The sequence below is a fragment of the Ostrinia nubilalis genome, chromosome 14 (genome assembly GCF_963855985.1).
Source record: "Ostrinia nubilalis chromosome 14, ilOstNubi1.1, whole genome shotgun sequence".
Lineage (NCBI taxonomy): Eukaryota > Metazoa > Arthropoda > Insecta > Lepidoptera > Crambidae > Ostrinia > Ostrinia nubilalis.
Window position 1 is genome coordinate 7,602,756 of NC_087101.1, and position 23,482 is coordinate 7,626,237.

Consider the following 23,482-nt stretch of genomic DNA (forward strand, 5'->3'; position numbering starts at 1 on the left):
TAGCTGGATCGTTTGTCCGAGGTAGACATACCTACTTGTCGACAATCTCGAGAATTGAGCTCCCAACTGAAACTGGGTAGGGCGCAACATGGACATTCGACATAAGCTTCGTTTTGTCCATGTTCGCCCTCAGGCCTACCTGTTGGGAAAATCGATTAAGGTCTTCGAGCATTGTTCCAAGATCTTCCAACGATTCTGCCATGACCACAATATCGTCGGCAAACCGATGTGTACACAGTACCACAGTGTACCGAACAGTATAATGTACACCTCCACAATATCTAGAGATCATAGTGAGCGTACATTTTAACTTTCAAGTCTCTTACTTTAAAAACCGAGGACTGCAATACAGACTTCCAACCCCCTTTTTAACTCCCATAAGGGTTGAATTTTGCAAAATTTCGTCTTAGTGACTACCTACGTTCTAAAATGAGGTGTATTCCACTTTGATCACCTGGCTTTGATCAGCCAGTGAGACTTGTAGTTTCTGAGACTTCGTGATGAGTGAGTGAGTCACTTAGTCATTCAATTACCTTTCTTTCTACTAAAATTATACGTACCTATAGTAATTATCATTAAAATCAAATAAGTAAGTACCTACCAACCTAAGTAATTAAAATAAAGACCCTACCAAAAAACTAACAAATTACATACAGAAAATAAAAACGAAGTAATTCTTATCCTATTTAACTACAATCGCCCACGCGCCCATCCCATTTGTCCGCCGCTGAACCGTACCCTAATATTCATCTCGATAGATGGCGGCACATAGTAAGAATTTGCAAGGAAGTTTGTAAAAAGTCACTAATTAACACTTTGACTTGCTCGTTTAAACACAGTGAATGATTCAAATAGGTACATACAGTGAATGGTTCAATTACATAAAATATCTTTATTTATTAAATTTTCAATATTATTTACGAACAGCGCTATTCATAGTACATGTAATATTTAGTTACTAATTTACTAATGATGTCGATAGATGGCGTTTGACAGCTTTGCCTTCATGAATATTTACGTACCTCAAAAATGTTTGTCAGGCGCAAGAAGATTTTAAGCAATGACGATAGATGGCGCTTTTCCACGTATTATGAAAATCCCAAATATTTTACGGGACCCTATTGTTTTCCAAAATAAAATTTAGCCTATGTTACTCGTGAGTTATGTAGCTTTCGAATGGTGAAAGAATTTTTAAAATCGGTCCAGTAGTTCTTAAGCCTATCCATTACAACTAAACAAACAAACAAAGTTTTCCTCTTTATAATATTATATATAAGTGTAGATTATATCTACAGTTTGTTCACCTTATTTGTTATTTGAAGGACAAGACTTACCTTTATACCTTGGAATATAAATGTTATGTCATAAGTAAATGAACATCCTTCCCCTTGGACCCCCAATTCAACTTCAAATTACTTTCATTAAGCGGAAACAACTTTCATGAACTCTATTTTGGGCTGCAAGAGTCAATGATAGCCGATTTTTATGAGTTAGTACTGTCGGGTCTTATAATAGACTTAATTCAAATTAATGAATTAATGCTTTTGAGGAACAATGTAACGACTTTGACGTTCATTTTGGCTATAAGTCCATTTCACTGCTATGCTCGCCAGTGGGTACTATCTACAATCAGCCCAAAGCAAAAGTGACTGTATCATAAATTACACCAATAAAAGCCCTAACAGATAATCGGGTCCAAAATACAAACTGTGTAGGTACAATAATAAAATATCATTCATAAAACCCCGCATTATCTCAAATAGAAACCTATAAATATCGATACTTTTAATGGAAACTAGTTGCGTTCTCTCAACTCGGTGACATGAAGTACCTGGTGGTCTTACTTTCCGCAATAACAGCCATATATGCCATGGACTTGGCACGGCTGGCGCCGGAGGGTGCCTCTGTTTATGGGTATCTGACCAATATTGGCATACCAGAGGCAGAAAGACTACAGAAAGCTGAAGAAGAATATTTGGCTGCCGAAAGTGGAGCAAGAATCATCAATGGTCAGCCTTCTCAGCTTGGGTTTTTACCGTATCAGGTAAGATGATTTTGTACGCATTCTTTGATGTTTTCCTACGAGCAGAATTTCACATAAAATTGTATTGATTTATTTATTTTGTGACAACATCTTATGTATTTTTGTCGCAAAGTTTGCGCAATATCCTTCAGATCAATCGTCACAGTGTACTGGAATCTCAGATCATAGAAAGAGAATAATATGAAGTCGCGCGTAACTACAACGAGAACCAATGTCCCCACATTTCCCCCACCACAGCTCCCACACACACATTCAACTGTGTAAAAACAAAGCGACTGAGAGTCTACGACAACATGTGCAACCGGCTTAAAAGTGCTGTGATTGGCCAGAAGGCGTGCCTTATGGCCAATCAATGGCCGCGTGATGTGACGCACACTTTGAAAAACGCAATTAGAGAGAAGAAAGATAAAATGGAGTCGATAAGATATCGATACTTTAAATCCTGGGGGCAAGCCTCGAAATTGGTTTAAAAAATGCTTGTATGAAAACCTTTTTATTATTATACGTTATTATTATGTTCTTTAACGATTTTTGCATAAAGGAGTCAGTTCCATTTTGTATGGACGAAAAACTCAGAATCAATTATTGGGACTAAATGAAGTTACCTTATATTAATTTACCCCAACCAAAGCTCAATGTCGTTATCGATGGAGTATAGAAGTTATAGACTGACAAAGTTTGTATGAAAAGTCATGGGCTTTTAGGTACTTGCGATTTTTACCAGTATTTACAATATTGGTAATATAATTATTATTTACTTTAATAATAATAACAGGATCACTGTAATTATTATTAACTACTATCGCGCATTAACTTTTCTATTATGGCGAAATTCGTACCACCTATGTTTATCAAAAATAATGCCTATATTAGGCTTTCAACTAGCTCTTATAGTAATTACAGTTACTAATCCCTTCTACTATTGTTATTGTTTTTGTAAAAACTTAAAAATCGCAAGCAACTCATGATTTTTTCATTCAAAATTAGAAAATAGAAAATAATAATTTTCTTCTATTTATCGATAATAGGAAACCGTATTAGAACACGAGCCCTGCACTATGTTACGACCGGCACATGCGGCCGTACTGTGTATTTTCACGCGTCAGTGGATATCGGAAGAAATAAAATACATTGCGCAGTAGTTACGCATGACATAAAGTGGTTGCTAACTATATCGTCAATGTACAACGTGTTTGAATTTTTATCACCACTAATTTCGATATCGCAGTAAATGTCACGGCACTGAATTCGTTCGTAAAAATGTTTAGTTTTTTTATTTATAAGCAAAATACCAATGGATTTGCAATACTTACATGTGGTAAATGACTTCATTGTTCCTGTAGTTCTTCGTTTCACTTATGTTATTGCACGTTACGACGCATTATCCAACAATATCGGAGAACATTTCCTCAGTACGACTGAATCGCGACTAACCTGGCGTCGCCGGCGATGTTCGTTTCTGGGCATATCGCGGAGACACGCGCCACGCCCCCGTTTCACATCTATTCCCTTCTATGATCTGAGACTGGAATCAACTTCTTTATGGTAGCTGTTCCGTTAGAATGTTCATTTTCTGGTTCATGATCCAGAAATTTTACAATTAGTGGTTAAGTAATGTACCTATTTTCCATAACTATTTTTTTTTGCCAGGCGGGTCTCGTGGTGTCAATTGTTGGTGTAGTGGGCGTGTCTCTGTGCGGAGGGGCGCTCGTCAGCAACAATCGCGTGTTGACCGCCGCGCACTGCTGGTTCGACGGCACCAACCAGGCATCCATGTTTACCGTAGTGCTGGGCTCTGTCACCGTTTTCAGTGGAGGCACCAAAATCGAAACCTCGTCCGTGGTATCTCACCCCGAATTCAGCGTGAACCCCGCTCGCAACGATATTGCCGTCATCCATCTGCCTCAAAGAGTCTCTACGACCTGTAAGTTTAATTAAAATATAAGTTTTATAATTTCTAAGATTTATTTGATCCCAAAACTTTACTTGGAAGAGATGTCAACTGCAATGAGGGTTTTCGCGATTGAAAAATCCGCCAGATGGCAATACGTAGACGGGAGGTCCAAATGCTGCATGATTGGTTATTTTTGACATGACATTGACAGATATGTCAAAATCCACCAATCATGCAAAAACCCTCATTAGGTTTTACTTACTTATGTTACGACAGACAGCAAGAACGGTAGAAGTAAAAGCTCAGCAGAAGATTCGGGCTTAAATCCCGAAAAGGGCAAGTTTTAATTGTTTCATGACATTATCACGAAATAACGATATTTAACAAACTTAATAAAATACTTAAAATTGCAAATTACGTAGGTATATTTCGTAGTTGTTTATTTTTATAATCTGATTGCTTTATCAATAAAAAAGTTAAATCCTGCAATAAAAACAAACGTATTATTCCATTGACGAAAACCAAATCAAGTGCATAAAAACTTTATTGATAATTGTTGCTATTGGCTCTGTGCACGATTACAGCGCCAACTAGCGTCCATAACTTTGTGGGCTCTGTCACATTGACATTTAGGTCGTTTATTTGTGAAAAAATATCGAAATGAAAAAATAACAAATATTTTCGACTAATAAATTGTTGTGATACCACGATTTGGATGGAAAAAAGGTTTTGAAATCATTTTAGTCATTCAAATCAAATGAGGTAAGTCCGAAAAGTTGTGTTTGATTTTGATTGTGTCAGGGTTTGTTTACTTCATTTATAGTTGTAGTTTTACAATAAAACAAAAAGAAAAAGCTACTTTAACGGTTTCATTATATTACAGTAAATACATTTAAATGTTCCTGTATCGCTAGTAATAGATTAAATATCGTTTTCAGATCGAAATGAGTATTGTTTTGAAGACCGGGTTTGTGAGTGTTACAATATCAAATTCCAACCACAAACCGTATTTAAAGGAAAGTTGTTGATATTGGCTGGACAAGTCCGAGATGTAGAAGAATTAAGAACAAAACAAGGGCAGAGTTCAATAATTCACGCTCTCATCATAAGGCAAACATCTGTGCACAACAACTACTGTGACTCATTTTTGTACTACCACGTTGTATAGTCTAGTTATTTCCAAATTGTAAACGGCTTTTAAACCCCTTATTTTCCTGTGTACCCTTGGCTGTTCCCTTGATGGTACAGTGGAAAATAAATTTTAACCGTTGTACCCTTGGCCGTAAAACCCAACCAACTTAAATTGTACACGTGACCAAGAGGACTAGCTTTTCTTGAATTTGGCCAAAAAACAAAAACAAATGAACATCGATAAAAACAAATGAAGTAACATGGATGTAGATAAAAGTAAAACCTAATTATAATGTTCGGCTTTATGTAATGTTTTTTTTTTCTATTTATGTTCACCGATTACTCCGTCAATTGTGGACCGATTTTCAACATTCTTTTTTTTGTTCGATAGGGTACACTTCTGAGGTGGTCCCATTGTCACCAAGTCAGGATCTGATGATGGGATCCTAGGGAAATCGAGGGCAACCCTTAAATTTTATAGGCACGTATATCGTTTTATATATTTTATTCTAAAGATATTCAAGTATATGCATCTGGTAGTCATCATCTAATGTTGATGAGGTGATGATGGAAGGTAAAACTCCTTAAAAGTTAGGAGTTGGAGAATAATTCTTTAAATATTTTAGGTACGTATGTACATACAGTTGTATTACTTCAGGTTTTTTAGGTGAGCTGATGATGAAAGGTCAAACTTCGTAAGTTAGGAGTTAGATGATACTTTTTAGTTTCCCATATTTAATGAGATTTAATATTTACCTATGTTTACTGACATTGAGTCTATAGTTTGCCATTTTAAGTGTAATCCTGTACCTATTTTAGGATTGATATTGAATTGAACCTCTTTAATGTAACCGTTTCTTTTTAGATTACTAGTCATTTAACTCGTGTATTATAAATTTCTTAACTAGTGAAAATTCCTTAGAAGGGCACTTCTTCGAAATTGCATTCTTCGGCTGATTCATATGGACAAATTTCAAATTCAATTTTAGGTATACATAGACTCATATGAAAATAGGTACACCCAATAACATATAATATTTGGATGAGGGACTCGTTTTTGTAAAGTAGTTTTCAAGATATCGACGTTCAAATATTTTGTGCCCATATGAATCAGAATTTGTTACATATTAATCAAAAATAGAAATAAAATTTAAAATCTTCATGTACAATTGGCTCTATATTAAGAAAATAATCATATTATAACAAAAACAATGATCTGTTGTTATGAAAACAATATCAGTTATCAAAATATTACAAGAAAAAAAATGCAACGAATTCCACAATAAATCGTGAAAAACATTTTTCTGAAACTAGTATACATCCATAATATTTTGTCATCATTTCAACCATAGGATCCACTACTGAACATAAGCCTCCCGCAATAATTTCCATAATGACCGGTTGGTAGCGGCCTGCATCCAGCGCCTTCCTGTGGATGAACGTTCTACACTGAGCTTCCCGGCACGTGGCTTCCACTCCAGAAACTTGCTATCCCATCGGCCATCAGTTCTGCATACTATGTGTCCTGCCCATTAACACTTCAGCTTGCTAAAACATCGGACTATGCTACCATGCGACTTTAGATCGTTTATGGATCTCCTCATTTCAGATTCGATTGCATAAAAAAACCAAGCATAGTCCACTCCATAGTAGTGAGAGGACACTTTTCAGTACAATATGTCATCACTGATAACACACACTGGATGTAGACTTTCATCTCATGGCACTAAGGTATTTTAGATGACTCGACTCAGCTGTATCGCTTATCCAAGCTATCGTTGTTAAGACGTCCACCCACAAGGTAAAGAAGGTGAGATGAGCTTATAGAGGTTGTGGCAATGGCAATCAGTTAATCTCGAAATCATTGGAGGTCTCAGCAGTATATTATTATGTGTTATGGACGCCATAAGTGTAGCTGAAATAATAATAAAAATAAACAATCGTTGGGCAATTTCATACAGCGCCATTTAGCCACAAAATAAGTAACAAATTTGCTTGTGTTATGGTTGCTAGCTTAACGGATATACTACTTATTTACTGTTTATACACATACATTATTCATAGTATAAAAATGATGATGATTTTTTTTATTCATAATAAGACCGCAATCGCACCTGGTCTTAAGTGAGATGCAGTCTGGGATATCATTTTTAGCTAATAAACACTTTTTTGGTGCTTGATAGATCAAAAACTAATTTATTTTATGATTCATATAGGGCCCTGACCATATGAATCACGCACAGATGAATCAGTTTTTTGCCTAAAATCGGGCAAAACTCGTCATACATACAGACTACAGTGTTGTCATTTTTCTACATGAATCTATAACCCAAAAGCATCACATGAAAGACAGATTAGATTTTTAATGCAATAATATAATTTTATAAATTAGGCATTGTAATCAGCATGCCACCTGAACCAAGCACAGATGAATCAAGTTTTTGCCTTCGTTACACCGCGTTCTAAGCCAACCAGCTCCACGTCTGCCTTCTAGCTCATCCGTTGCAAGATGGGCTTGCCTCCACGTCAGAAACCAGACTCTCATGATTAAAACCTGACCAGTTATGGTCAAGAACAGCTCACGCCATATGAATCAGTATTTTATGCCGGACACTGCTTATTTATTTTTTTGCAAACAAACTAACTTAATTATAATTATGACACATTTTTTTCTGAGAAGGACAACTCATTAGCTTTCGAAATAATTTGAATTTATATTGATAGATCAAAAGGAAAATGCTACATCAACCATTTTGTTCCGGAAAATGGCTAACGGACACACCATATGAATCAGAGAATCACACTTCAAATATTTTTATTTTGTATAAAGACAGCAATTATGTCAAAAATGTAATTTGCGCCAGATAGGGCTATAGCTAAGCTATACGAAAAAAAATATTGCATGTCATTTTGTTAGTTGGTTACAGAACTATACCCAAAGACATCGAAAATTTTGCCTCCGAAGAAATACCCAGAAGAAAATATTAAAAGTGACTTTAGATGAAGTAATTGCTTGGTTTTTCTGAAATACACTTGCGAGCAAAAGTATGGAATCACTTACATGAAGTTGTTTCCACGCGATCTTGTGTACTAACCAATTTGTTAGTAACAAAAAAAGTAGCACCATTTTAAAGATTAAACTTTTAACTTTAAATTGATACCAAATTCATTTAAATCACATCAGTATTTAAAAAGATATCCCGCCTAATGTGAAGAAGTAAGGAAAAAGACATGTATCAACTGTTTGATACGTCGCGAGTTGCGGCCTATTTACCCCCCATAAAAGCAAGTGTTTTCAGATTTTTGCTTTCACACGTTGATCCATACACATCTCCGCTTCTTTTGACACTTTACCTGGGATTCTACACCTTCAGAAGCAGCACAAATCGTTGCACTATTGCAAGAAGGGCTCAGCCAGCGGGCTGTCGCACATCAGCTCCACATAAGCCAGTCCTGGGTTTCGAAAGTTTTAAGACGCTTTCGGGAGACTGGTGGCTTTATCCCGAGACCAAGTTCTAAACATTGCCGGTGCACATCGCAGAGGGAAAACCGTTTTTTCATTTCAACTTCTCTACGAAATCGTCATTTGACTGGTATCGACGTCCAGCAAGAGCTCAGAAATGTTCGGAGGATAGCTGTTAGCAAGTGGACAGTTCGTCTAAGATATAAACAATAGAATTTGACTCCAAAAAGGCCTGCCACAGGCTTGAAGCTGACGGCAGGTCACCGATAAGCACGCTTTCAATTTGCTCCTACACATCTCGATGGGAAGTCGATCGAGCCATCCCCATAAGCCAATGTTTTAACGAACCAGCACTGCACAAATCGCTCCCCAGGCCGTCTAAAGACCCGACCTCTTCGACTGCTGCACTGCAAAAACAGTCTGCATTCATCGGAGAACAAAACTCGCCTCCATTACTCGCCTTCCGAGTGCGAGCTAATTGAAAGCGTGCTTGTCGGTGACCTGCCGTCAGTTTCCAGCCTGTGGTAGGCCTTTTTGGAGTCAAATTTTATTGCTCATATCTTAGACGAACTGTGCACTCGCTAACAGCTATCCTACGAACATTTCTGAGCTCTTGCTGGACGTCGATACCAGTCAAATGACGATTTCATAGAGAGGTTGACATGAAAAAACGGTCATCGCTCTGCGATGTGCACCGGCGCTGTTCAGAACTTGGTCTCGAGATAAAGCCACCAGTCTCCCAAAAGCGTCTTAAAACTTTCGAAACCCAGGACTGGCTTATGTGGAGCTGACCTGCGACAGCCCGCTGGCTGAGCCCTTCTTGCAACAGTGCAACGATTTGTGTTGCTTCTGTAGGTGTAGAATCCCAGGTAAAGTGTCAAAAGAAGCCGAGATGTCGCACGTTCATAATCAAACCGTCACTATACGAAATTGGGAGAAATTGAGTTAACAATGCCATCTATCAGCGCTCCGCGAAAAGTGCATGCTGTAAAAATCCCACGCTTAAAGCTCAAATGGTTCGGCAGATATCACTAGTGTCGTTATGGAGTTTAATGGGAAAACCGGCATTTGTTGTGAGTAACATTGACACGTTTTTAGTAGTGACGGGATCTGGACGGGCACGCCGTGATAGTTATGTAAACTCTGTGTTGAAAAACGTCATTTTTAGCATAAAGACGCTTTTACTCCAAAACCATAAGATAAGTCACAATAAAGTAATACGAAAAACGCCTTAAAACAAAAAGTGACAATATTTCTCTTACATTTTTAAAAATATTGTTCATCACTTCGTAGAATATTGTGTTTCTCCAAATAGTGAAATATTAAAACAACAAGAAAGATTTTTAAATGATTAAGTAGTTATAATTTTATCTAACAAAAATGCCACCAGGCAATCCAAACACTAGTAAAATCAAAAAAAATATCAAGGTAATTACTACTTTGTCTAGCGTTTGTGGACTATGAAAAAGCCTTGGATTCGATCGAGATCTGAGCAGTGCTACAGTCTCTCCAACGGTGCCAAATTGACTATAGATACATCGAAGTGTTGACAGGCTTGTACGAAAACGCCACAATGTCGGTTCGTCTCCAGGATCAGGACTCGAAACTCATCCAGTTGCAGCAAGGGGTGAGACAGGGAGATGTCATATCTCCGATACTGTTCAACACCGCCCTGGAAGATGTTTTCAAGCTTCTGAACTGGAGCGGATTCAGCATAAATATCAACGAGTACATAATCCACCTTCGATTTGCGGACGATGTCGTAATCATGGCTGAGACTGTGGAAGATCTAGGCATAATGCTCGATGGCCTAAGTAGAGCCTCTCAACAAGTGGGCCTGATGAATAAGTATGAAAATGAATATGGACAAGACAAAAAAACATGTCAAATGACCATGTAGTATCCACTTGTCTGGAGACTTTACACTCGAAAGTTTGTTGACCTGGGACAAACAGTCCAGTTACGTAGGTCCAACTTCGAGAAAGAGGTCAATCGACAATCCAACTCGGCTGGGCAGCTTTCGGGAAGCTTCGTGATATTCTCACGTCCGAAATACCGCAGTGCCTCAAGACAAAAGTTTGATAGTGATATTTTATGAATCTGAGAGGTCACCCAAAAGGTGATGGAGCGTGCGATGCTCAGTTAGTTTCCCTACGTGATTGAATCAGAAATGAGGAGATCCACAGGAGAACCAAAGTGACCGACATAGCCCGCAGAATCGCTAAAATCAAGTGGCAGTGGGCGGGGCACATAGCTCGCAGAGGTAATGGCCGCTGGATAATGATCCAGAATTTAAACCTAATTCTCTGAGCCCTTTTCCCATGAAAAATCACTATCTAGTTCGTCAAGTTCATCGAGGTCATCAAGTTCTTGTTGTTTAAAGGCTGCCTGAACAAGAGAGTACCTTATTTTCTAAGAAGTTGATTTATGTGATGTGATTTTATAGTAATTTCATGTGTGTAACGTATTTATTTCTGATCGAGAATTTACATTTATTACTGTTACCATTGGTACCACTTAATCCAAATTATTAAGTTTTAAGTTCATTAAAATTACTGATTTTTCTATGTTAGTTTTATTTAATAATAATCATTTTTAAATTTTTCATCGTCCAATTTATATGAAAATAGTGACATTTCTACCGGAATTAATAATAGAACATTAACATGTTTTTAATTGAAAACTGTCACTGTCTCAATTTTAGTGGAAAAGTGACAGTATTTTTAGGGAAAAAATTAAATATTAAATAAACCATTATGATAATTTGAAAGATAATTATATTTCCGTAAAAGCCAAACAAGCCACTACTGGTATTTAACAAAAAACAAAACATTTAATAGCATTTGCTCATTTTGCAAAGGTTTTAAAATTTGAGCATTTCAAATGCTTTTCCTGAAAAATCGTCTTTTTTGTATAGTGACAGTTTGATTATGAACGTGCGATGTGTATGGATCAACGTGTGAACGCAAAAATCCGAAAACACGTGCTTTTATAGGGGGTAAATAGGCCGCAACTCGCGACGTATCAAACAGTTGGTACATGTCTTTTTTCTTACTTCTTCACATCAGCCGGGATATCTTTTTAAATACCGGTGTGATTTAAATGAATTTGGTATCAATTTAAAGTTAAAAGTTTAATCTTTAAAATGGTGCTACTTTTTTTGTTACTAACAAATTCATTAGTACACAAGATCGCGTGGAAACAACTTCATGTAAGTGATTCCATACTTTTGCTCGCGAGTGTATATTGTGTTAACGACGCACACAGGTGAAATGTACGTAATTGGTGGCCAAAAATAAAAAAAGCAAAGTTACTCCGATTCTAAATTAGTAACCTAATATAGGAACAAGACATATGGCGCCATCTATAAATGATATTTAAAAAGTTTAACACTTTTTATCCAGATACCCACAACATTTGATTTAAACAGTTTTTCTTGTTGAGTAATTTATTATAATTTTTAGCTCTTGTTTAACAACAACGTTTAACTTTTATTTAGTTGATATTTGGTATAAAACATATGGATTCTATACTTCCAGGTTAGTTTATTATTTCTGTATTACTAAACAGTCTACATTACTTACTATGTTATAGATATATAGGTTTGAATAGAAGTCTATATTTTAACAGTTTATTTTTTTTAAACAGTGAAAAAGTTCATGATCAAGCGCGATCAACCCGTTTCTTTTACATATTTCGAAAGAACATGTCTATGGCTTTCATATGACACCAAAATTAGCTGCGTCAAACTGCGTCACCTAAACAAAATATTGCAAAACTGACAATTTTTATGAATTTTAAAAATACTCATAATATGTTTTCAGGCTGTTCCCAGAATAGCATTCCATTAGTATTCCCTATCCTTAAGATGTAATAAAACTTTTAAAAGAACTAAAAATAACTTCTGCATCGTAATTGTATTTTTAAAAATTTATCAAATTTTTTACAAATTATTAGTAAGACTAAATACATCAATGAAAACATTTGTTAGTTTTTCTTTTTAAATCACCTTTAAACTATTATTTAAGACAGACTACAGCAATATATAGGCATAAACACACTTAACGTAATTTTGGCCAACTTTTGAGGAAATTTCACCTGTGTGCGACGGACAACTACGGAACCCTACATTGCACGTGGCACGACACGCACTTGGCTAATTTTGTTATTCTGAAAAAGAAATATGATATCTTGAGATTATTCTTCTGCGCAATTGTCCCTGTGAATGTTATTTCATAACTGATTTTACAATATTTTTTGTGAATATTATCATTGCATTGACGATGATATACCTTGTTTTATTGAGAGGAATGGCGGTATTGTTTTATTACATGACGGTCGACAGTACTACAATTTTGACATTTCAGATGTGGTACCAGGAAAATGGCGTAATATTGTTTTTATTCTATGTACTAAATTAATTATAATTAGGTATCTACATCCATGTTACTTCATTTGTTTTTATCGATGTTCATTTGTTTTCGTTTTTTGGCCAAATTCAAGAAAAGCTAGTCCTCTTGGTCACGTGTACAATTTAAGTTGGTTGGGTTTTACGGCCAAGGGTACAGCGGTTAAAATTTATTTTCCACTGTACCATCAAGGGAACAGCCAAGGGTACACAGGAAAATAAGGGTATTAAACCAGCCCTATCGAAATACAGTCCACTCTTTTATTTAAGTACCCAGTAGGACCCTTTTCATGCGATTAATTAATGATATTAAAATGTATTATGTAGAATCGCTTTGCCATTGACAGATACATCTAATGACAGAGCTTACATTATTTCTACTTTTGACCACCATGAGCGCTGCGATAGATTATGTTACCCCCACCTAGTACTTCGCACCCAGCGAATAATAAATACGTTTGATTTTGCAGCGATCATCGCCCCTATAGCTCTACCGTCTGGGACAGAACTATATGAAAGTTTCAGTGGCAACTCTGCTATTGCTTCTGGATTCGGAATGACTAGTCGATGTAAGTAATTGAAAATATATATATCTCATACTACTAGTGTCTTTTTCCAACAAGAAATTGAGTTATTTTACCTACTGTTAAAAACGGTAAAAGATACTACTTACTTACTACCGGACTCTGACACGCGCGTACGCGGTATGCGGGGTTTAAATACCGATCTCATTATTTCGTCAGGGTCGTTAAGCGAATATTGAATTACGGTATCTTCTTTTTGTCCGTTAAAAAGACGCCTCTACATGGGGTTTCGTAAGTAGGTAGTTTCCTAATTGATGTGATACTTAACTTTTTTCTCTTTATTTTCCAGCTGGTAGCTTAACCCTCGACCAGTTCCTGAACTACGTTACTCTTCCAGTCATCTCCAACACGGAATGCTTGACAACCTATCCCTCAACTCTTCAAACCACTCACATCTGTACCGATGGGGAGGGACCCAGAGGCACCTGTCATGGTGATTCTGGAGGCCCCTTAGCAGTTTTCAGAAACAACAGATGGATTTTGGTTAGTATTTAGTTCCATATAAAAAAACGTACTCTTAGGTAGGTACTAGAGATGAAACGGACATCCGGTAACTATCCGGTAGGCCGGATATCCGGCCTAAATTTACTATCCGGCCGGATACCGGATATTAAAAAACTACAATTTCCTATTAATAAAAATGAAATACATTAATCTTTGAGGTAAACATCAATAAAATGGCTTATTATAATGACAGCTTTTATTTAAAGTCCAAAAAGTTACAAAAAGCCATATTAATGCCTTTAAAAAAACTAATTTCTTTTTCTGGGCTATTCACTATTATGACGAATACATAAATAGTAAATATCTGTTAAGTCGAAATATTGCCATATAAAATAGGCGATCTTTTTTTCACTGATGGTCTGATGTCATGATGCAGTTCAGTCAGTCAGCAAGTAAACTAATTTAAGGACATCATCCATTTTGGTCCAAAATCAAAAGTGCCGGCCAAAAAATAAAAGTGCTGTATTCTGATAGAACACGTCCGCCTTAGCATTTGTTACTATGGCACCAAAGCTGTAACACCACACTGTGGATCGTAGTATTCGAGTTCTAAAAGTCTGTCTTTTTAACATTTACGATTAAACTATTTACTTAAACAAATGAAGTCTTGAGTGAATCTTTCCAAAACATGGCATTTTTAAATGGCTTGGCATGACTTTGGTGCCATAGTGACAAATGCTAAGGCAGACGTGTTCTGGCAGAATACAGCACTTTTTTTTTGCCCGGCACTTTTGATTTTGAACCAAAAATGTATGAATCGTGGATGATGTCCTTTTCGCTATTCAATCACACACTCACGATGGCAACCGAAATCGCCCGAATTGATATGCCCCCTGGACAAGTGGCAAAATCTGACATTCTATTCGGACTGATTCGATTTTCGAAAAGTGTGACTAGTCTAGTCTACTAATAGATTCACTGATCGCGTTCGAAGCACCTAAACTCGTCACGACATGCAACGAGACAATGGGCCAACTATCCGGCCGCCGGATATCCGGCTATCCGGCCTAGCAGCTGGCCGGATATCCGGTATCCGGTATCCGGCCAAACAACTATCCGTTTCATCTCTAGTAGGTACTATAAAATCACTGGTATAGGTATTAATTTTCTCTAACACTACCTTGAACGATTGTTAGTTATTATGGTAAAACTAATGTAACTTTATGATTTTCCGTTAGATTGGGCTGAGCTCATTTGGACCCCGCGAGAGCTGCGAAGCAGGCTTGCCAACGGTCTTCACCAGGGTCACCTCTTACATGACCTTTATCTATCAAAACCTCTGAAGCGCGTTACAATGTACCTATACACATCTAAATTAAGACTTTGAGCCAAATGACTAATTATAATTGTTACGTATCTCATTGTTTTGTTTTAGTTTAGATAATATTATGTACGTATTTTACTTATTAATAAATAATAGTGATTATTATTTAATTAATAAAATAATATTGATAAATTTCATTTTTCCTTTTTTATTAATAATTTTTTTTATTATTTTGGATCTGTATAATATGTACCTACTATCGGCCACAGTTCCAGCTACCCATTTCCGTTTTTCCTCTCGCTCTCATCAAAATAATTCTTTGCGATAAAACGAGACATGGCCAAAAAATTGGTACGACAGACATGGCCAAATGGCAAAAAACGAAACCCTTATAAATTCGTCATGTCTGTCTGTCTGTCTGTCCGTCCGTATGTCACAGCCACTTTTTTCCGAAACTAATAAGAGCTATTAGTAGTATAGTAAGTGTTAAATAGATATTTAAGTAGATAAGGATCAATTAATTAATGAAATAATAAACAATAAATGAATGATAAGTAGATGATAACCTCCCCATTCCCCTAAGTTTCAGTAAAAATCTGGCACGTTACTAAAACCACTAAAACACGGTACTAAAACCTCAAGCGGATATACTTATCTTCCTTACTTACTTTCATTTGCCTTCACTCGTTCACGTTCACGAACGCTAATTAGATATAATCAGTCATTTTAGAAAATAAAACAGAACTTCTTACACATTTTGTAAAGCCAAAAAAAGGAAAAAAAAACTTACACATTTCACTTTCCCGCCAAGTCATATAAATCCTTAAGTTTTTTTTTTCACTCGCAAGGCTATATCTCAAATAGTGCTTTGATTAAATGATTAGGTGTAAAAGTGAGAAAACGAGATTATAGGTAACAAAATTAACTACTTAGAATTACATTACTCAATAAGTTGTGTTTTTGTATAAAGTTGAATAGCTTTGTTGTATTGTTTCGAAATGGTTTCGAAAGACTTTGAAAAAATATTTTTCGTAAAACGGAACGTGCGTGACAAAGCTTATTTTGACATTCGTTTGACGTTTTAAAAATTCGGGTTTGTGTCGGACACCATTCGCAGTTTTGTTGAATTTCATTGTAATAAAAATATTGATTGAAAATGGAGGAAATTGGCATCATATTGCCTGAAAAGGTATGTTTCAATTGCTCATTCACGATCCACAAGAAAACTGTCATGTGTTCTATGTTTTGCATCCATTGTTACAGGATGACCAAGCAACCGACGCAAAGGGTCTTGCTTTTGCTGGTCCACAATCGTTTGATGAACTCGAATCTGAAGATTTATACACTAAATACAAGGTATGTCAATAGTTCCACAATTTAAGAACTAAATGTACCCTAAATAAAGTTAATGCTAACATGATCAGGCAATTACTAAACAACACATCTCTCGTACAGAAATTGCAACGCATGCTGGAGTTCTTGGAAGTGCAAGAAGAGTACATCAAAGACGAACAAAGGAACCTCAAGAAGGAATATTTGCATGCGCAAGAGGAAGTGAAGCGTATTCAGTCTGTCCCATTAGTCATTGGACAGTTCTTGGAGGCTGTTGATCAAAATACTGGAATAGGTGAGTGATTAAGCTTTCTGTGCTCTTTTTATGAACATAAAATCATTTATTTCTATTTAGAACACAACATGAGTGCAAAAAGGATAGAATTTGGTTATCTATAGTAATTTTTAGACTGTTTTTTTTTATAAAAATCCTGTAACCAAAAGCATGGTGATATTAGAGGAACTGTGGTAGATATCCAAAATCCAAATCTAGGTCATTGGCATTAAAAAGAACAACAAATACCACAATAGACACAATGACCTAGCATAATAAAAAAATATGTGTATTTAATTATCTTAATAATTTTCCAGTGGGCAGCACAACAGGATCGAACTACTATGTGCGCATCTTGTCCACGATTGACCGCGAGCTGCTGAAGCCGTCTGCGTCGGTGGCGCTCCACAAGCACTCCAATGCACTAGTAGACGTCCTCCCTCCGGAAGCTGATAGCTCAATTTCTATGTTGCAAGCAGGTAAAACACATTAATAATTAATTTCTTCATCATGTTAAATTAGGCAGGGCCTAGTTCTACTGATTCCTGTACATTACTAATAATTGAAAACATATATTACTTTTTCTATATCTGAAACTGGTGAAACAAGCCCTAAATCTTTATCAATTATTTTAAAATACAATTTTTACTTAGTGAAAACAATTCCTTTGTTACCTTTTATTGATGGTTATGTTTTAGAGGCCACTTTAATGTTTACATTGAAGTGGACCATTAAAATTATGACTGACAATACAAATCCCCAAAAATATGTAATAATATTTTTTTTTTCAAGATAATCTAATGTAACAAAAATATCTACTTTTACAGATGAGAAGCCCGATGTGCAATACTCAGACATTGGTGGTATGGACACTCAGAAGCAGGAAATCCGGGAAGCCGTCGAACTGCCTCTGACCCACGTGGAACTGTACAGACAGATCGGTATTGAGCCTCCACGAGGTGTGCTCATGTACGGACCTCCTGGTTGTGGAAAAACTATGTTGGCGAAGGCTGTGGCGCATCATACTACAGGTTATTATACTTAAAATTCACATTATCATCCAATTTAAAACTTTACAAAATTATTTAATAAATTTTACAAAATTACCTTTTGTAAAGGTGTCTTTTTCAGATGATAGAGTTAATAATAGCTGCTGCAAAGATATACTACTACCCTTCGTCGTTACAGCCAAATGACGTCCACTGCTGGACAAAGCCCTCCCCCAAGGATTTCCACAACGACGAACGAATCCTGCACTGCCCGCATCCACTACTACCCTTCACTCCTTCCAAAACCCTTCCCACCTCTGATCTTGTAGTCTTGAAAAGCCTCTTGTGTGCTCTAGAAAAGCCTTACTGAAAATACATACATTTTTTATTTTATACACTGTTTTGAGCAGTGGGTCTTTCCTGCCATATCAATATACTAATTTTTGAGTTATGTAGTGGTACTCATGATTGCTTGTTTACAGCGGCCTTTATCCGTGTGGTGGGCTCGGAGTTTGTGCAGAAGTACCTGGGTGAGGGCCCGCGGATGGTGCGAGACGTGTTCCGTCTAGCTAAAGAGAACAGCCCCGCCATCATCTTCATTGATGAAATTGATGCTATTGCAACGAAAAGGTAAGCCAAAGAAGATTTACGCCATGAGTTTTAGGACTCGGAAAGTCTAGTAGACTTGAGTTGGACTAGTTTTCTTGTTAGTATACTAGACCAGTAAAAAAACTACTTACTCCCTTATTTTCTGTAGCACACTATGCTTCTCCTTTGAATCTAAAAATCTGTTTACTTTGAGTTATAATATTGTGTTTCTTGCAAACATGTCCTGAATATGTTTTTTACAATTTCAGATTTGATGCCCAAACTGGTGCTGACAGGGAAGTCCAGAGAATCCTACTGGAACTCTTGAACCAGATGGATGGGTTTGATCAGACCACCAATGTAAAAGTAAGTAATAATATTCTGCAGCTTGAATTTACATTTTGAAAATGAAATAATATCTTCACCTTTTTTGTGCACTTACATGAAATTAAAACTGTACTTATACTTTTTAGGTAATAATGGCGACAAATCGAGCTGACACTCTCGACCCTGCTCTGCTGAGACCTGGTCGTCTGGATAGAAAAATTGAGTTCCCACTTCCAGACAGGTAAGATCAACATCCTATCTCATGTAAATAAATTACCAACGGATTGTCATAATGACTGTTCATAAATTTTTGTATGTGAATTTTTATTGCACAAAGGTCTAAAAAAAGAAATCTGTTCCAATTTTCAATTTCTGTACTAGGCTAAGGCCTCTTTTTCGTACCCAGTGATTGGACTATTAATTTTCGTCCCCAATAATTAAATAAATAATAAATAAATCTTTGGACAATTTCACACAGCGCCAGCTAGCCCCAAGGTAAGCAACTTAATGCTTGTGTTATGGGTGCTAGCTTAACGGATATACTACTTATATACTTTTTTTTTTAATACATACATATTATACATAGTCACACCCAGACCCGTCACAGAAATTAAAATTCATCATTTCAATTTCTGCCCGGCCGGAAATCGAACTCGGGACCTCTCGGCATAGTAGTCCGTTCTGAACCACTACACCAAACGGCCGACAAAATAATTATAAAATTAAATAATTGGACTACTCATTCTGTCACAGGCGTCAGAAGCGTCTGATCTTCTCCACCATCACGGCGAAGATGAATCTGTCGGAGGAGGTGGACCTGGAGGAGTTCGTGGCGCGGCCGGACCGCGTGTCGGGCGCCGACATCAACGCCATCTGCCAGGAAGCCGGCATGCACGCCGTGCGCGAGAACAGGTGATTACTAGCTAGTTTAATAATATGGTTTTATTGGAATTGGTATAAAACTAAAGTCCGTTCGCCGAGCACATAGAATTTTGATGAAAACTAGTTATTTAAGTATTAATTAGGAGCTGGACTGATAAGGAATTTATAAATAAATAGACGAGCGTTACGAGCAATGACGGCGTGTATTTCAGCGAGAGAGAAAACGTAAATGGCGACACCTAGTGTCAACTTAAGGCCGGGTAGCAGAGAAAATGGCGAAAATGAGGTTTTCATTTTTCATTTTTGAGGTACTAAACAGTAAAATTAAAGGCTGAGATTTTTTTTGGGCATAGTTGAGGATATTTTCTAGGGCTATTAACGGATGGAAACACGATTTGATGAAGTTGACTCGATAGAATAAATTCCCAAAGTTACCTCTATTCGTTTTCTATTTATGGTTTTATTTTTTAAATAAGCGATTTGAGATTCTGAATCTTATACTAAACTAAAGTTCAGAAATAACTTGAGGGCTTTTAACGGATGAAATTTTTATATTGCGTCTTATTTAGTTACTATGTTAAAAAATGTGGAAAAAATCGCCCATGACGGCTTGGACAATCTCAATCAGTCGCGCGGTGGCGCTTACGGAGGTCGGACGCGTGTCAGTTTTATGCACGTGACAGTTCGCAATTTGTCAATATTTTTGACAATGATGACTTTGATGAGTCACAGTATAATAATATCAGTGTTACTGGAGAAAGCTAAAACTTTTGATAATTAAGAATTATGAATTTTGTCTACCTATTGAAATTTAAATCGTTGGCATCCTTTTAAACTAAGACTCTACTCATGATACATAGTACATTCCTCAAATATGAGACGAAAGCAATGAGTTAAAATTACATTTTAATAGTACCTACATACAATCGTCTTACACTCTTTAGAAGAGCACACTGACACAAATAAATAATAAAAAATTAGGTCAGTGGGTCAAATATAGGGGCAGCTGCACGTCACTGAAAGACGATTCTGTTTACTCGGCATCTGGGCTGGAGAACATGAATCCTTGCTTACAGATGCAGGTGTAAATAGAGTTATAACTGGACAAATTTTGCATGAAATGTTTAACAGAAATCAGTTAAAAGACACATACATGGAATACCAATAAGGTTGCAGAGGGAAAGCTACCTATTATAAACTAGCGGCCGCCCGCGACTTCGTTTTACCCCCGTTAGATATGATGTTTTACCTCGTTGTTGACAAATGGCGTTTCACGGCTTCCCCCGAATGAATATTTACGAACGTCATACCGTAGTTTGTCCAGTGCTGTAGATTATGCAATTTATTTGCTACATATCGTCATAATGTTAATCTGGGTTAAAAACAATAATACTGTAAAGTTTCAACAAAATCCGTTCAGTAGTTCTTGCGTGAAAGAGTAACAAACATCCAGACATCATGACATCCAGACATCCAAACTTTCGCCTTTAAGAAAGCTTGATCGGGTACACCTCAAGTTATTTCAGAACTTGATTTCATTAAAAGACTCCGAATATCAAATCGCTTAGGTATCTAAAGTCAAACGATTCTGAAATGTCAAGTGGCATAAAGTTGGGACTAATGAATAACCCATTAAGATAGTAGCGCCCTCCTGTCAATGACATACAACGATAGAGTATTGGACAACTAATAAAAATGCTTTGTCCTAAATGACTGACGGATATCGTAGAGACCTGAAAGTTGGAAGGTGTGTTCTTTGTATGACGTAGGCATCTCATAAGAAAAGATTTTCCGAAATGGGGTCATGAAATGAAGGGGGTGAAAAAAGGGGGCAAAGTTTGTATGGGACAAAGTGATTCCTTGGTTCAATCTACTTGAAATTTAGCTTAACAATTCCTTAATATAATTCATGAAATACCTGTGGAACGGGTAGAAAGTAATTTTGGCAGTCATTTTCTTAGAAGTTGATATCAATACTACTTAGTGCCTTTGATTTAATTACTTTTTTTTACAAGTGTTTGAAAACTCCATGTCAGATTGTGTTCAATGTCAAGTGAAATCTCAAATTGAAATGTCTCAATCTCTATGAGGAGACTCTGTATTTATTCCTAGAATTCCCCTAACACCGTCAAATTACCCTTTCGAATTTAAGACAGTGCAGTTTCCCATCAGTCTGCTTCGTAATGACTATAAACAAAGCTCAAAGTCAAACTCTAGGGACCTCTGTTTAAACGCCCATGAGTGCATAGAGGTACGCAGGTAACCGCGTATGATGCTCATAGTAATTTTCGATACAGAACCCCGTACATACGTCATACATATTATAGAAAGAAAACACCCAGACCAATACAAACAAATATGTTTCTGCAATTTTAGTATGATATTTTTATTTATTAATAAACAAAGAGACTGAACAAAATTGATGCGTGTACTGAATAATGTTATTATCCATATGAAAAGCTTCGTGAATTGCAACAACTATAATATAATTTATTATCCAAGCTCTAAATAATCGCTACTAAAAGTAACTTATCATAAAATGTTTTTCCAATCGCTCAAGCTCCCAAGGGCCTACCGATAGGTCTTTCAGAAGGTCGGGCGACGCCACGGCCACTTTGAACCGTGTTTACTTCTGCAGTTATATTTTATATTTATTCGATTCCAGAATATATTCCCAAAAAGTCTGTAAGGTGTTTTAATTTGTATCACTTGGATATGATTTGTATTAGAAAGTGTTGTGAGTGTGACGCTTGAAGGGAAGGAAGTCAACCTAACCTAACCAACTGCGTATTTCTATACTGTGTAGCTAGAAATTGTGGCGGGAGCTCTTTGGCGCGCTGTCTTCGGCAAAGAATTGCGCGCGCAGATTTTGACAGCGCGAAATACCTACTTTAGCAGAAATACCAAGCCTTAAGAAAAAACATATGGGCTGCGTTCATATTTCAACAAATTTCAGCCAATGACCCCAAGCTACCCATCCTTATCTCTTGCGCGTAATTATATTGCTGTCGCGCTCGCACACTCGCTGCGGCTGCCCGTCGCATAGTCGCGACAGCAATATAATTATCTGTACAGTACTTATTATTATTCTGTGCCTGTACCTAGTTCCAATTAGTCCGTTTTTGAGAGGATTTTACTCGTAGATTATGAAACGAATGTAAAAACAATTTCTTGGTTCATTATAACGAAAATATTTCCAATTCCAGGTATATCGTTTTGCCGAAAGACTTCGAGAAGGGCTACAAAAACAACATCAAGAAAGATGAGAGTGAATATGAATTCTATAAATAATCTCTTTATATTTGTATTAATTACGTGAATTATAAATAACTTTAACCTGAAAATAAATTTGATCTTTAGTATCAATAAATGATTTTATTTATCTTTAAATAAGCAGAATTACGAAAGGTTTGTTTTAAAAATCGAATTAAAACTCATGATATTTATTTCAAAATCTATATTTTCTAACAAATCTTATCAACAATGTGATATCATAATCCATTATATTTGGCATATTACAAAAAGATATTGTTACAAAATAATAATTTACATTGACATGCATGATTCCTTGCTCGGGTACATACATTATTGTGATGGGACAACATGGACGACATTTTTGTATAGATTTCTAATATTACAAATTGACCCGAAAAACTATGTCATTCTCGTTTAGTAAGCTCGAATCAATAAAAATAGAAAACATGTTTTTGTAGAACATTTTGTGAAAGTTCACTCTTAACTATTAGTAAAGTCAACAAGAATTACAATGGATTGTATACAGGGTGTTAGGTAAATGGG

The 23,482-nt window shown here is 36.5% G+C and overlaps 2 protein-coding genes and 1 long non-coding RNA gene across 3 annotated transcripts; all 3 read left to right on the forward strand.

Moving 5' to 3' along the window:
* The first annotated feature begins 1,526 nt into the window (after positions 1-1,526).
* Positions 1,527-15,463, forward strand: LOC135078070 (collagenase-like). Its single transcript, XM_063972635.1, has 5 exons — positions 1,527-2,044; positions 3,695-3,968; positions 13,411-13,509; positions 13,814-14,007; positions 15,207-15,463. The coding sequence occupies exons 1-5, from the start codon at positions 1,823-1,825 to the stop codon at positions 15,309-15,311; spliced, it is 894 nt and encodes a 297-aa protein (XP_063828705.1). The 5' UTR covers positions 1,527-1,822; the 3' UTR covers positions 15,312-15,463.
* LOC135078072 (uncharacterized) lies at positions 4,499-5,994 on the forward strand. Its single transcript, XR_010258563.1, has 3 exons — positions 4,499-4,700; positions 4,877-5,695; positions 5,846-5,994. It is a non-coding gene; the product is annotated as an uncharacterized LOC135078072 (long non-coding RNA).
* Positions 15,464-16,359: 896 nt separating the features above from the next.
* Positions 16,360-23,054, forward strand: LOC135078073 (26S proteasome regulatory subunit 6B). The gene is made up of 10 exons (XM_063972637.1): positions 16,360-16,481; positions 16,556-16,648; positions 16,748-16,919; positions 17,216-17,377; positions 17,726-17,929; positions 18,370-18,517; positions 18,745-18,841; positions 18,949-19,043; positions 19,556-19,714; positions 22,891-23,054. Exons 1-10 carry the CDS (start codon positions 16,449-16,451, stop codon positions 22,973-22,975), a joined length of 1,248 nt encoding a protein of 415 aa, XP_063828707.1. The 5' UTR covers positions 16,360-16,448; the 3' UTR covers positions 22,976-23,054.
* Positions 23,055-23,482: the final 428 nt, after the last annotated feature.

Coding starts and splice junctions, on each gene's coding strand:
- LOC135078070 (XM_063972635.1), top strand. CDS start 1,823: ATGAAGTACCTGGTGGTCTTACTTTCCGCAATAACAGCCATATATGCC. Junction 2,045..3,694: donor TTGGGTTTTTACCGTATCAG/GTAAGATGATTT, acceptor TTTTTTTGCCAG/GCGGGTCTCGTGGTGTCAAT. Junction 13,510..13,813: donor ATTCGGAATGACTAGTCGAT/GTAAGTAATTGA, acceptor TTTATTTTCCAG/CTGGTAGCTTAACCCTCGAC.
- LOC135078073 (XM_063972637.1), top strand. CDS start 16,449: ATGGAGGAAATTGGCATCATATTGCCTGAAAAG. Junction 16,649..16,747: donor ATTTATACACTAAATACAAG/GTATGTCAATAG, acceptor TCTCTCGTACAG/AAATTGCAACGCATGCTGGA. Junction 17,930..18,369: donor TGTGGCGCATCATACTACAG/GTTATTATACTT, acceptor GCTTGTTTACAG/CGGCCTTTATCCGTGTGGTG.